Here is a 12,684-nt window from a genome sequence, read left to right as displayed (position 1 = left end):
ACCGAACCAAAGAATGTTATTGAAGGGTAAATCCGCACTGAATCACACAGGGAGAAAACTGCTGCTGCACTGCTCTGTAAGAAAAAAAAAAGAAGCAAAATGATCCTAAATATTACAAAATTAGATTTTAATGAGATTAAAGGATCAGTCTGGTTATTTTCTGCGTTTTTCTTATTGTCAATAAATCTCATGTTTGGAGCCAAATCAACGATCCACTATCAAGTATTGTGTGTGCAAAGCCTGATATATTAAATATATATACATATTTGAACTTTTATTCCCATTACACCCTGTTTTAGTGTATGAAAGATACTACATTGTACATCAACTTCAGCACAAAGTCAAGAGGTTGTGATACGTAGCACAACAAGCTAGCGAAGGTGTAAACAAAACAGTGTTCCTGCACATGCTAAATGGTGTCTTCCTTTTACAGAACTACTTTCCAGACAAACATGACGCTGTTATTAGTCTTTGGAGCCGTTTCTAAACAAACTAACGTGACCAAACTCTTCACAACAGAGGAACATGTCACCCAGTGCAGCGGTGTGACTCACTTTTTAACAGTTTTTGGACAACAACAGAGGAATAAAATATATCAGGCTTTGGATACACACACAATACTTGTTAGTAGATCAGTTCATTGTTGGTTTGGCTCCAAATTTATTCTTTCACTTCTTCTCTTGTGTGATTGATTGGGTGTGTTTCCTGTTTAAAGTTTAAAACCTGTAGCAGCATATTTCTTCCGTCTGTGATTCAGTGTCGATCTGCTCTTTTAACATCTTCGGCTCTGTCAGACTTCCTCTGCACAGCGTGTAAAACAACGGATGTGATTTAATCGGGGGATTTCTTAGATTCTTTGAAAACTCAGAAATCATATTCGGTTTTAGATTCTTTCTTCTTTCTTCGTTTCAATTTTAGTGCACAAAGCAAAATAAGACTAATGTTCATTCCAGTCATTTAAAAAGCTGCTGGTCTGGGTCCATCTGAACAAAGCAGAACTCCTCCACAGGTGAGTGTGAGCCGGCCGTCCAGCAGCTGTTGGTGCAGGTATAAACCAGCACCGTCCCGAACTCCAGCTCCACCTCAGCGCCGCCGTCCTTCCCCCGCAGCAGACTGACCAACGCCGGCATCAGCTGCAGCTCAAACGTCCTGGATCCTCCGCAGGAGCCGCACGCCGACACCACCTGAGCCAGGTTGGACGGCGGCTCGGAGATGAACAGAGGTTTCCCGCCGCGGCAGTAGCGCAGGATCTGTTGAGGACACAGCGAGATCTTCTTCATGAACCTGGAGAAGACGGCGTCTCCGTGTCGGGCTTTGGTTTTCTCGTACTTCTCCTCCCCGCCGCCCTCGTCACCTTCCACCTCTCCTACCGTCACCCCCTCTCTCCTCTCGTACTCCCTCAGCAGCTTCTGGGCGTGTTCCAGGTCGCCTTCCTCTCCACACAGATCCGATTCCTCCATCACACTGATGAAGAACGGACGGAAGACGGGAACGTCTTCCTGTGATCCTCCCAGACAGAGATCCTGAAGTCTGCTGCTGACATCCATCTCACTGACTGCTGAGCAATATGGGAAAAAATAATATGAGACCTTCTAGCAGATGTATATCATGATATGATTTCCTACATTGTCATTAACCCTCTAAACAAGCTCAGTCTAGTCTATAAATGTCAGAAAATAATGAAAAAATGCTCATAATTGCCTAAAGCTGAAGGGGACGTCTTGAAATGTCTTTGTTTTGTCTGACCAACAGTCTGAAACCTGAACATATTCAGTTTAAAATGATATAAAACAGAGAAAACTCATATTTGAGAAGCTGGAACCAGAGAATGAAAAGTGACTTAATCTACAATCAATTATTGAGATAGTTGCCAATTATTTCTAAATGTATTAATGCTTTTCAAGAAAGATCAATACAGTGATTTCCAGAGGAAAGTAAATATAATGTAGGCATGTTTGTGTATATTAACTCTAACAACTTGATAAACTGTGTGTCAGTTTGTTTTGGTGTTTTTTTGCTCCCTAGTGGTGATAAATGTTAATGCAGCTTTAACTTAAAGGAAAGATTCACAATATTCCAAGTGTGTCTTAAAACAACAGTCAGGTGTCCATATGAACAGTGAAAGAGGTTTTCCTCACTGTAATCATTCCTCCTGTTCATACTGGATATTAAAAGATCCTTCAAATGTGCTTTCAATGGAAGTGATCGAGGCCAAAATCCACAGTGTGTCCACACAGTCATTTAAAAGTAGATGTGAAGCTTATATGAGGCTTCAGCAGTCTGAGTTAGTCATATCAAGTGGATATCTGACACATTTACAGTCTTTTTAGCATCAGATTCCCTCTTTGTGTTTCCTCGGACAGTGTTTCCCTGTTGAGCTGCGGTGGAAGTATAGTAACAAAAAGAGGAACTTTGGCACTAAAAAGACTGTAATGTTGAAAGATATCTACTTGATTTGACTCATTTGGATGCTGAAGCTTCATATTAGCTTCAGATAAACTTTTAAATACATTTTTGCACAGAAGGAGGACAAAATCCACAGTCCTCCATCACTTCCATTGTAAATGCATTATGAAGGGATCTTCTAATGGTCAGTATGAACAGGAGGAATGATTACAGCAAGAAAAACATGTTTCACTGTTCATTTGGGCTCCTGACTGCTGTTTTAAGACACACTTGAAAAACTGTAAACCTGTCCTTTAAAGTTCCCCTCCAGATACGTTTTAAAACATAAAAATACTCTGCTTGGAATAATTATTTGTGTCTGATATGATTTTTCCACAAAAAAGCGAGGCTCAAACTTTCAACTGAAGTTAGAATAAGCAAAACACATTTTTGAGTGGTGAAGGACTTTAAATAGTTTACCACCAATTTTGTATAAAATATGTATATTGCTCAACCTTACCTTCTGTCTCGGGAGCTGCTGCCTTCTCCTGAACCTGGCTTTCCTTCTTCAAGCTTCCTCCCCACCCATCATCCCCTTCCTCCATCCCCCAGTCATCAGCGGCTTCACACCAGTCAGTGGCCGACAGAGACGCCTCCTGGGCCGGGGCGGGCCGGCTGGATGTCTGAGCTGCCGTCACCTCAGTCTCCAGACACTGAGAGCGGAGCACCCTCCAACAGTCTGCCCTGCCGCTGCACTCAGCACCCGGGCAGGCGAACAGGTGGAGGTCCCTGTGGTAGGGGGACGCCTCCAGCGGGCAGTACACTTGCACCACCTGTGCTAACGGGGCTCCGCAGCGGCCACAGCGGGGGGGCTGCCGGGGGACCACCGGCCACCAGTCCGGCTGACCGCCGACTTTGTTGGTCAGATATGAGGACTGGTATTTCTTACAGTCCAGCTCCCCATCACACAGACCGATCAGAGTCACCTCCTGGGTAGCAGAAGACATCTCTCACATGTTGGAAACACCAACCGGAAGGGAACTTTAGCGTCAGAGGTCCGTCATCAAAATATAACCGCCAGTAAAATATATAACTGCGGTGTTGTAAAAATGCAAACAAGCTGCAAAATAGTGCAATAAATAAAAAACGAACCACACAGCTGTGACAAGACGGGAAAAACAATTTGAAGCTTATATATACATTTGTAAACGAGAATGAAAAAGGTTCCCACCGGAACTCTACAGCCCGGCGTGTCAAGACCGGTGTTACACCGTATTTGGTATCCATCCATCATATTCTGTGACCTGCAGTGTTGGAAGAATCCTTTACTTAAGTAAAAGTATCAATACCACTTAAAGTATTAAATTAGTAAGACTGTAACGTTGAACGATATCTACTTGATTTGACTCATTTGGACGCTGAAGCTTCATATTAGCTTCAGATAAACTTTTAGATACATTTTTGCACTGTGGATTTTGTCCCCCATCACTTACGTTGAAAGCACATTTGAAGGATCTTTTAATAGCCAGTATGAACAAGACGAATGATTACAGCAAGGAAAACCTCTTTCACTGTTCATTTGGACACCTGACTGTTGTTTTAAGACTGACTTAAATCATTTTGAACCTGTTCTTTAAAGAAATTACATATTGGTTGAGAAACAAGGGTAAAACATTGTACAATTCTTGGCGACTTTCTATTAATTATATTTTTATTGACTGCCTCTGTGTAAATCAAAGTTCATAATGTAATTATGTTTTAACTTGCTATGATATAAATTCCCTATTGATGGTCCCAACAGTACCTCTCTGCAGTTGTACTGTTTTTTTTCATGTTTTTTTTTTTTCTTCAATTTTAACTTGGCTACCTTTGTTACATACGTGCTCTGTACTTTTCTTACATATTGTTTTTTTTATACGTATGTAAATTTTCAATTTTGAAAAATCAAAATTAATTATTTTTTAAAGCCTTGAATTTGCATTCTTCTTCTTCTCATTATTATTATTATTATTATTATTATCATCATTATTATCATCATCATCATCATCATTATTATTATTATTATTATTATTATTAATTGCACCTGCATATACTGTTTACTCCTGGTCAATATTTTGTACATTTCATCTCATTCTCCTCAATTTAAAATTTAAACCTGTAGCAATTCTTCTCACTTAGAATATATTTTACATCTTTTTTTAAATTGTAAATTCTTACTTTCTTTTTCATATCATTTAGGACTACTTAATTTTGTGTATGGTTTTGACTGATGCACCACAACACCAAGGCAGATTCCTTGTATGTGCAAACCTGCTTGGCAACAAACCTGATTCTGGTTTTGTTTGTAAATGTCTTCAAAAGAAGTCAGTTGTATTCTGAAAAAAAGGTCATGTCTGCTAACTTACTCCAAGCCACAAATATTTAATGATGACAACATTTCGATCCGACTTATCTTCGTCAGGTCAGAATATTTGTAAAATTGGAAAACACATCCATATTTATACATCATACACACCAATAGGCTGACAGGCTCTATGATGACAGCTGTGGTCAACCATCCAAGCCGCCCAGGGTGATAAACATCCCAAAACAACTAACAATTCAATATAGTATAGAAAAAAGCAGTAAAAGAAAGCCATACTTAAAAAAAACAACACACCAAAAGCATCACAAATATCAACCGTACACATTATATCAGATTCATCATCCCATATATTAGAATCTACGTCACCAACATTCATTAATATATTGTATTGTTAGAAAAAAGAGAGTACAGAAATTGGGTCATAACACCTTCTATAAAAAGTTTACTAGATCACACAACAATAAAGAACATTACACACCTGTTGAATTTACAAAATTTACCAGCCCTGTAACCTCCCGTGACTGACTGAGTGATGGAAGTTACACTTGTGTCAACTCTCGCGAGACTTATCATCGCGCAAGATTTGGTTAGGCACAATAACAAACAGACTGGATCAAGCGAAAGGTAAAGAAAAAACATTTCATTTCTCTGTAAGGATCCTTTCTATAATGTTGTCAGACACTTAAAATAACAATCTGAGCATGTCAGTGGCAAAAACAAGCACTTTTTGTGGATTCACACTGGTGGGCGTAATTTCTCCAGAGGATTATATTACAGCCCTATTATCTGGCTGAAGCGCTCTCGCTCAATACTGGACCAATTTCAAAAGTCGTTGACCCCATTAGTCACTTAGATAGAAAATGATGGAAAAATAGGATCTAGGTAGGAAAAATCCCTAATTTTCCTTTTTAAATATGTGACGATATAATAGAAAGAAATTTGTCTTACTTTTGAATGGCACTTTGAAGGCGGGATGTTTCTCTGGCGCCACTAAGTTCTTTGATAATAGTTAATCGCTTTCACTCCAAAATGGCGGAGGCGTAACGTTAACGGTCAGCTTCTGCGCGCTGAGGATGCGATGAAACGATCAATTAGCTTTCACTTCTTGATCAATGTAGTCAGTTCAGCAAAATTCCACAAGCTCGAAAATACTTGAAGAATGAAAACGGAGCTGGAAAACAATTTGCATGATGACCCATTTATTTTAAATATGTCTATATATATACGAACTCTGACGGTGACGGTTTATGGGTGTTTGGGTAGCTAACGTTACTACTCCAGCTAGTAACGTGACGTTGGCGTTACAGGAAAAACGTTACAGGAGAAGGTAAAAGAAAAGAAACTGCCACAACTAAATTACGATTTACATGTTATATTGAACCATCGGGCAGTTTTAGCCGCATAATATGTAACCAACACCAGTATGTGGCATTTAAATAGTGTAAACAGCGGTTTTCGTGTTATCTCGCACCATAAACCTCCGTTACCTTCACCGTCATGACTTTCTCGTTCCAGCGGCGGTTCCCTGCTGGCCCCGCACATACACGGCCGTGGGTGCTGCCCTGCTGGCCTGGACCATCCTGACCGTCTGCTCCTCTAGCCCGGAATAGACGCACATCTACGCGGCCCACAGCTCCAAAGCAGTCGCCTCCTCAGGGACGGCCGGACAGTACCTGAGTGCAGATGCTCCCCTGCACCTGCTGACTGACAGCGTTGATGCATGCGTGAGTAAAAACTGTAGTGTGTGTGTGTTTGCAGATATATATACTGCAAAATAATACTCTGAAGCAGTGGTGGAAGAAGTATCCAGATCCTTTACTTGAGTAAAAGTACCAATACAACAATGTAAAAATACTCCATTACAAGCAAAAGTCCTGCATGAAAAATCCTACTTGAGTAAAAGAACATAAGTATTATGAGCTTGATGAAGTTAAAGTATTGCAGTAAAAGTACATAAGTATTATGAGCTTGATGTAGTTAAAGTATTGCAGTAAAAGTACATAAGTATTATGAGCTTGATGTAGTTAAAGTATTGCAGTAAAAGTACATAAGTATTATGAGTTTGATGTAGTTAAAGTATTGCAGTAAAAGTAGTGGTTTGGTCCCTCTGACTGATATATTATTATATATGACATCATTAGATTATTAATAGTGAAGCATCAGTGTTAGAGCAGCATGTTACTGTTGTAGCTGCTGGAGGTGGAGCTAGTTTCAACTACTTTATATATAGTTAGCTAGTTTAGTCCAGTGGTTCCCAACCTAGGGGTCGGGCCCCTCCCCTGATTAAAACCAGTATTCATGAAGGACAGTATTTTAATTTTTATTAAATCATTTCTCAAGACTCAGTAAAGCTGTATTTCTTGCCCTTTATTTGATGTCTTCTCACTTTTCACGCTTTCATCCTGTGCAATACTCTTCTTTGGAGTTTGACATGTGATAATTCAGGCACTGTGAGCTCATTTTAATAATTATTCTGCAGCTCTGTGTGCCGGTGATGGTAAACATCGCCTGCTGTATTTTGCCTTTGACAGCCAGACTAATCCAGTGTGTCAGGTTCGTGCCGCTCCGTGTCGGTGAAAAAAAGGTTGGTGTTTCTGTTTGCTGTTAAGTTTGATATTAATATCATATTGATATTACATTCAACTCCAGATTTCTGCAGGATGGCGTCTGTGATTTGGCCCTGGAAAGGTAAAGCTGTTCAGTTCTGAGCTTTTTAGGTCACTCAGATAGAAACTTTGAATCCTGGTTACACAGTTGTTGAGTAAAATTAAGACCCAAAACTAAACATGCGGAGACCCGGTGGGCTTGTGGTTAAGACACACAGAGTGTGCCCTCACATTCCCCTTGTTTCCTGTCTATTTATACACTCACATCTACTACAAGTAAAGGCAAAAATACCCAAAATAATAATAAAAGCAAAACTGAAGTCTAATAGATTAAAAAATGTATTGTAAGTCAAACCTGTGATCAGTGTAGGTCTGCAATGATTAGTCAATTAATTGATCGGTAGAAAATTAAATGGCAACTATTTTGATAATTAGTTGATTAGTTGATTGACAGAAAATTAATCACAAACTATTTTGATAATTGGTTCATTGTTTTGAGTCATTTTTAAAGCAAATATTTAAAATTCTCTGGTTCCAGCTTTTCAAATATGAATATTTTCTGGTTTCTTTTATGACAGTAAACTGAATATGTTTGGTTGTGGACTGTTGTTTAAGACAAAGGAAGACATTTGAAGACATCACCTTGGGATTTGGGAAACAGTGATTGACATTTTTTATATTATGACATTTTAAAAGTTGCAATATGTAAGATTTGGCCACCTGCACCAAACAAACAGGGGGCAGCCTATCACCATAAACCACCAACATTCTCATAGAATTATCACTCACTGAATGTAGCATAAAGCTTACTGTTTACAGTGAATCTGCGCTATGGCGTCGTCAAGATAACAAAGTGCTACGGAGACATTAGCACCAGCAGTAAATTACCAAAGAGCTTCCCAGATCAGTTCATCAGATCATGCAGCTGAGATCTGGCCAGATGACGTCACGCGACCTTAAGACGGTGGACGTGATCTGGCGAGATGACGTCGCACGAGATCCAAGATGGCTGACGTGACATGCCCCCAGACCCCTCTAGGTGTCTTCGCTCATCACACAACCTGGACACAAGCAAAAAAAAAGTTCAGTCAAAAAAACATTTTCTCATCAGCACCCATGTGCATTCTCTCTTTAAAAGTCAATATAAACAGATTACTCCATTCAGTGAAATAAACAACCAAGCCAGCCACCCATTCTGTCAAATCTAAGTGAGGTCACTATCGAGATTAGGTCTCGACCCACAGACTCTGTTTCACATAACAATACTTCAACTCAAGGAAGAAAACTACAAACTCAAATCGTTTAATGAGACAAACTAGCTGTGAAATTAAAACTGAGTTTTCTGGAAGGTCAGATGAAAGTTTCCAGCAGAGCGAAGGAAAAACAAACTCTTAGTCTACAGATTTAAAGAAATAAACAGGATATCTCACAGGAATAGGAATCGTATTTATTTATTTTGGTGAATTTCTCTCACCATAGAGCAGGATTGGTTAAAGGGGGGTACACTCTTACCACTGGCATTTCTCTCAATGTTTCAGTTTATTTTTAAATGTCAGCTTGCATTATTGGTATGGCATTTAAGTTAATTCTGTATTGCTAAGGACCACAGTGGAAATAAGTCTCGGACTCAGAATAAATTCAACTAAAACCTGAAACATCCACTAACGTAAAACAACAACAATCAAAACAACAGTACGAACAGTTAAAACGTAATCATACTACATATCCCATCCTTTTTTTAAATCATATAAATAATCTCTCTCTCTCTTCGAGCTCTTGCATTATATCACAACGTCAGTGGTGAGTTTGGTGACCTGGTTGCTTTATTTGTATGTCACCAACAAATGTAAACAGTAAAACAATTTGTGACTAATGCACAAGAGTTCTTAGCATGTGGTGAAAACACAACCTAAACTGCATCAGTTCAAACATGGCTGAAAATAGTTTTTGGTGCTCGTCTATAATAAGTCATATTTGAATGATCCAAGGCAGTCCTGGCGTTCTGATCATTGTCTACAGACCTTTCAGTGTGCTCCAGGTGTTAAAACAGTCCCTTTGTGCCACAAAGCACAAGGGCACATCACATGACACGCAGCCAACTGGTATTTTCTGGTGGTGGAGCATACAGTTCCTTCTACCTGCAGTTCCATTTAGGCACATCAAGTCCCTCTGCAAAGTACTGCAGCTTCTGTGAAGCTGCTGGGTTAGGGGGTGCAATGTATCTTTTGCTAGAAGCTTGAGACATTGACTCAGAGCCGTGGTCTGCAAGCTTCTCAACAAGGGCCTCCTGGAATTCCTTCTGGGTTTATTGGTGGAGAATGTGTCTGTATACCACAGCAATGGAAGAAAATAGTCCTGTACCACTTCCGGATCTTGTGCATGACACTGTAGGACCCAATGAGAGCATCAGACAGGTCAACTCCCCCCCCCCATGTGCTGGTTGTAGTCTTTGACTGCGGCTGGAACAAGGACATCAGTCTGCACCCACTTCCCAGCTGTCTTTACTCTCCTTTGGACTGTATCACCATTGAAGGCCTTGTGGATGTTGGAACGCATGAGGACCTCTTGGGTGTCCATCCACTTCACAAAAAGCACTTCACTGTCCCTGATCCAAAATATGGTGCCCCGAGGACTAACCCTGGTGAAATCGTTGGCCTTGGTCTTCGGGAAACAAACTCTGTTGGAACAAACAGTACCACAAGCCCCGATCCTCTTTTTCAACAAGTCCAGGAAAAGGTTCAATGTGTAGCCACAGTTGGAATCAGCCGGTACAAATAGCTTGTATCCCCACTTTGTAGGCCTGACTGGGATGTACTGTGTGATTGAGATCCTCGCCTTTGATGCTACCATTCGCTCATCAATTGAAATATGCTGACCAGGTTGGAAGTGTGACTTGCATGATTCAACAATTTGGTTGTAGAGGGGCTTTGTCTTGCCAAGACGGTTGTATCCGGATGTCCCTCTCTTGGTGTCATTCTCCTCATCAGCTTTGGTGTCACTTATGTGCAGAGCACAGCAAATGGTGAAGAATTTTTTCCGTGACATGACAGAGGAGGGGAATGGAAGACTGTAGAGTCGAGATCCTTTCCAGAAGTCCACCAGTGTAGAGCACTTCACCAAGCCCATGTAAATCACCAAAGCAAGGAAGGAGAACATGTCACTGATGGTGATGTTGCACCATGCTCCTCTCTTCCCTTCTTGTTCCTTCGCACAATATGCATTGGTGTTTGCCAACAAAGTCCTAAGCACAGGATCTGTAAAGAACAGCCTAAAGAATTGCAATGGACTGCGAGCAACCCTGGTCCCCTGCTGCGGTCCAGGCTGTTTTACTGGCATGGAGACCAGTAGAGCAGGTTCAACCTCCTCTTTATCCACAGTATGCCACTGCCGTTCTGCTGTTTGGGGGGCATGAAGAGAGCCTGATGCACTGGGTGTCCTGCCTCTACCCTGAGCGCCTCTGGCAGCACGGGAATGTGAAAGTCCAGCAGTGGATGTGCTGGAAGCAGCGTCCCCCGACCCAGCAAGGGAGATGGCGCTGGTTGCTGCAGAAGAGGAGTGTTGCCGCTTTGGCCTACAGTCAGGCTCCCAGTCAGAACCACTATCTTCAGCTGATGACCTACAGTGGCGTCAAAGATGAGATGCCACAGCCTATTGGCCTTCCAAACTGGGAGCACTTGCAGTACTTAAGGGGCTGTCCCAGGGTGAAAACTAAACTGAAAAAGGTAGGGACACTCATTTTGTAGGCAGCAACGTAATGAAAAGAAAATATTTTTTAGTCAGGAGAAGTGCATCTTTTGTTTGACAAATGAAGTCAGCAGACAGTTAGCAATGGACTTCACACAGCAATATTTACAGGTTGGATTAATTACAAGAAAAATCCTTTTGATTTTTTTGATCGATGGATCCTTACGGACTGAAGGAATATAAATAATCGAGGAATGGACACATATTTGGACTTAATGTCCGCTTCAAAGGTAGGGAGTCACCCCTTTTTTTTGTCTCTTTTGTTTACCATGCTGGTAAATCTGAATGAATTACTCTTTGGTGGTCATTGTTTCCGTAAAACGATCTGAACGGTTGAATTGTGGAGAATCTTATCGATCTAATGATGTATAACATGTCCATATTGAAGTTGGTGATAATTCTCTGTGGGTTCATCAACAGATGACTATTCCAACTGAAGAGTCATTAGATTCAATTCTAACAGGAAATATATTGATTAGTGGAGCTCTACATTCATTTTTAAAAAAAACTTTATTGACAAACAGAACAGGAGGACGACAGACACACTTCTTCTGGACCTACATAGCAGCTCTATAGTCAAATTATGAGTCAGGGCTAATAAAAAAGTAGATCACACAACTACTGCTAGAAATAAAGATGTGCGTCACAATGTTTTCTTGTGCTTTTCGATTACAGAGATTGTTAATGGATGCATAAAAAGGTTTTGGACAAACATTAACAGTTTAAGAAAGAAAGAAAACACACACACACACACATATTAACATTAATACTCTTTCTGCACCAGAGAGACAACGAGGAGGCTGAAAAACAATATTAAATCAAATCTTTGTTTGGAGCAGAAGCTTCATATCTGTCAGAACGGCCAAATCAAGTCGACAAAAATATCCAGATCTGTTAACACAGTAATACTGAAGGGCAACATACGCACACACCTATGCACACACACACACTCATAACACTCATAACTCTGCTGCAGTTTTAAGTCATCAACCTTTTAGCAAATAACGTTACCTACAAAACCAACAACAAGAAAAAAAAACATTGCTGACTGCTGCTGCCTTCATGTGCTCTGGGAAATATGGTAATTATAATTTGAGAGTACATTAGTTAGTTAACAAAGAGCTTAATCCTGCTGGGAAACATAATGACGGGATATACTGATGAATAAATAAACACCTCTGGGAAACATAATGAGGAGATTAAATGATGGAAAAATAAATGCAACTTGGGAATCATTACAATAATGAGATACAGTAAAGACTAAGCAAATGACTTGCAAGCACAATGATGATGTAATGAAGGGAAATGAGATTTATTTGTATGCATGAGTCAGTTGTGACATTTAGTGAAAGTTTTATTGAATATTTTATGAATACAGATAGTTTTATACCGGTAAATACTGAGTGTTTGTGTGTCCTCAACTTGTGTCTGTGCTCCTGGCTCGAGCAGGGCACATCATGTCCGACACGATACCCCTGAACATGATGGAGACCAGGGAGGCCGCCACTGACAACATGGCTGCCGTCCCTGTAGCCGACGCTCGGCCAAACATCAACCAGATCATCATCATCCTCCTCCAGAGTT

The 12,684-nt window shown here is 40.5% G+C and overlaps 1 protein-coding gene and 1 long non-coding RNA gene across 4 annotated transcripts; one reads left to right on the top strand and one right to left on the bottom strand.

Annotated features, from left to right (window-relative positions):
- Positions 1 to 583: 583 nt before the first annotated feature.
- pdcd2l (programmed cell death 2-like) lies at positions 584 to 6,314 on the bottom strand. 3 transcript variants are annotated; one of them, XM_042412938.1, is made up of 3 exons: positions 6,238 to 6,314; positions 2,906 to 3,374; positions 584 to 1,558 (listed from the first exon to the last, which is right to left on the bottom strand). In XM_042412938.1, the coding sequence occupies exons 1-3, from the start codon at positions 6,247 to 6,249 to the stop codon at positions 954 to 956; spliced, it is 1,086 nt and encodes a 361-aa protein (XP_042268872.1). In that variant the 5' UTR covers positions 6,250 to 6,314; the 3' UTR covers positions 584 to 953. The 3 variants fall into 3 exon arrangements, with proteins under 3 accessions (XP_042268872.1, XP_042268870.1, XP_042268871.1); XM_042412936.1 differs by lacking the exon at positions 6,238 to 6,314 and adding an exon at positions 3,617 to 3,689; XM_042412937.1 differs by lacking the exon at positions 6,238 to 6,314 and adding an exon at positions 3,617 to 3,689 and having other exon boundaries at positions 584 to 1,555.
- On the top strand, positions 5,700 to 7,798 carry LOC121898055. Its single transcript, XR_006096343.1, has 3 exons — positions 5,700 to 6,077; positions 6,266 to 6,474; positions 7,282 to 7,798. It is a non-coding gene; the product is annotated as an uncharacterized LOC121898055 (long non-coding RNA).
- The last annotated feature ends 4,886 nt before the right edge of the window (positions 7,799 to 12,684 follow it).

Source organism: Thunnus maccoyii, chromosome 5, assembly GCF_910596095.1.
Source record: "Thunnus maccoyii chromosome 5, fThuMac1.1, whole genome shotgun sequence".
Taxonomy (NCBI): domain Eukaryota; kingdom Metazoa; phylum Chordata; class Actinopteri; order Scombriformes; family Scombridae; genus Thunnus; species Thunnus maccoyii.
Note: the sequence above shows the minus strand (reverse complement) of the source record. Positions and strands in the feature narration are given on the sequence as shown.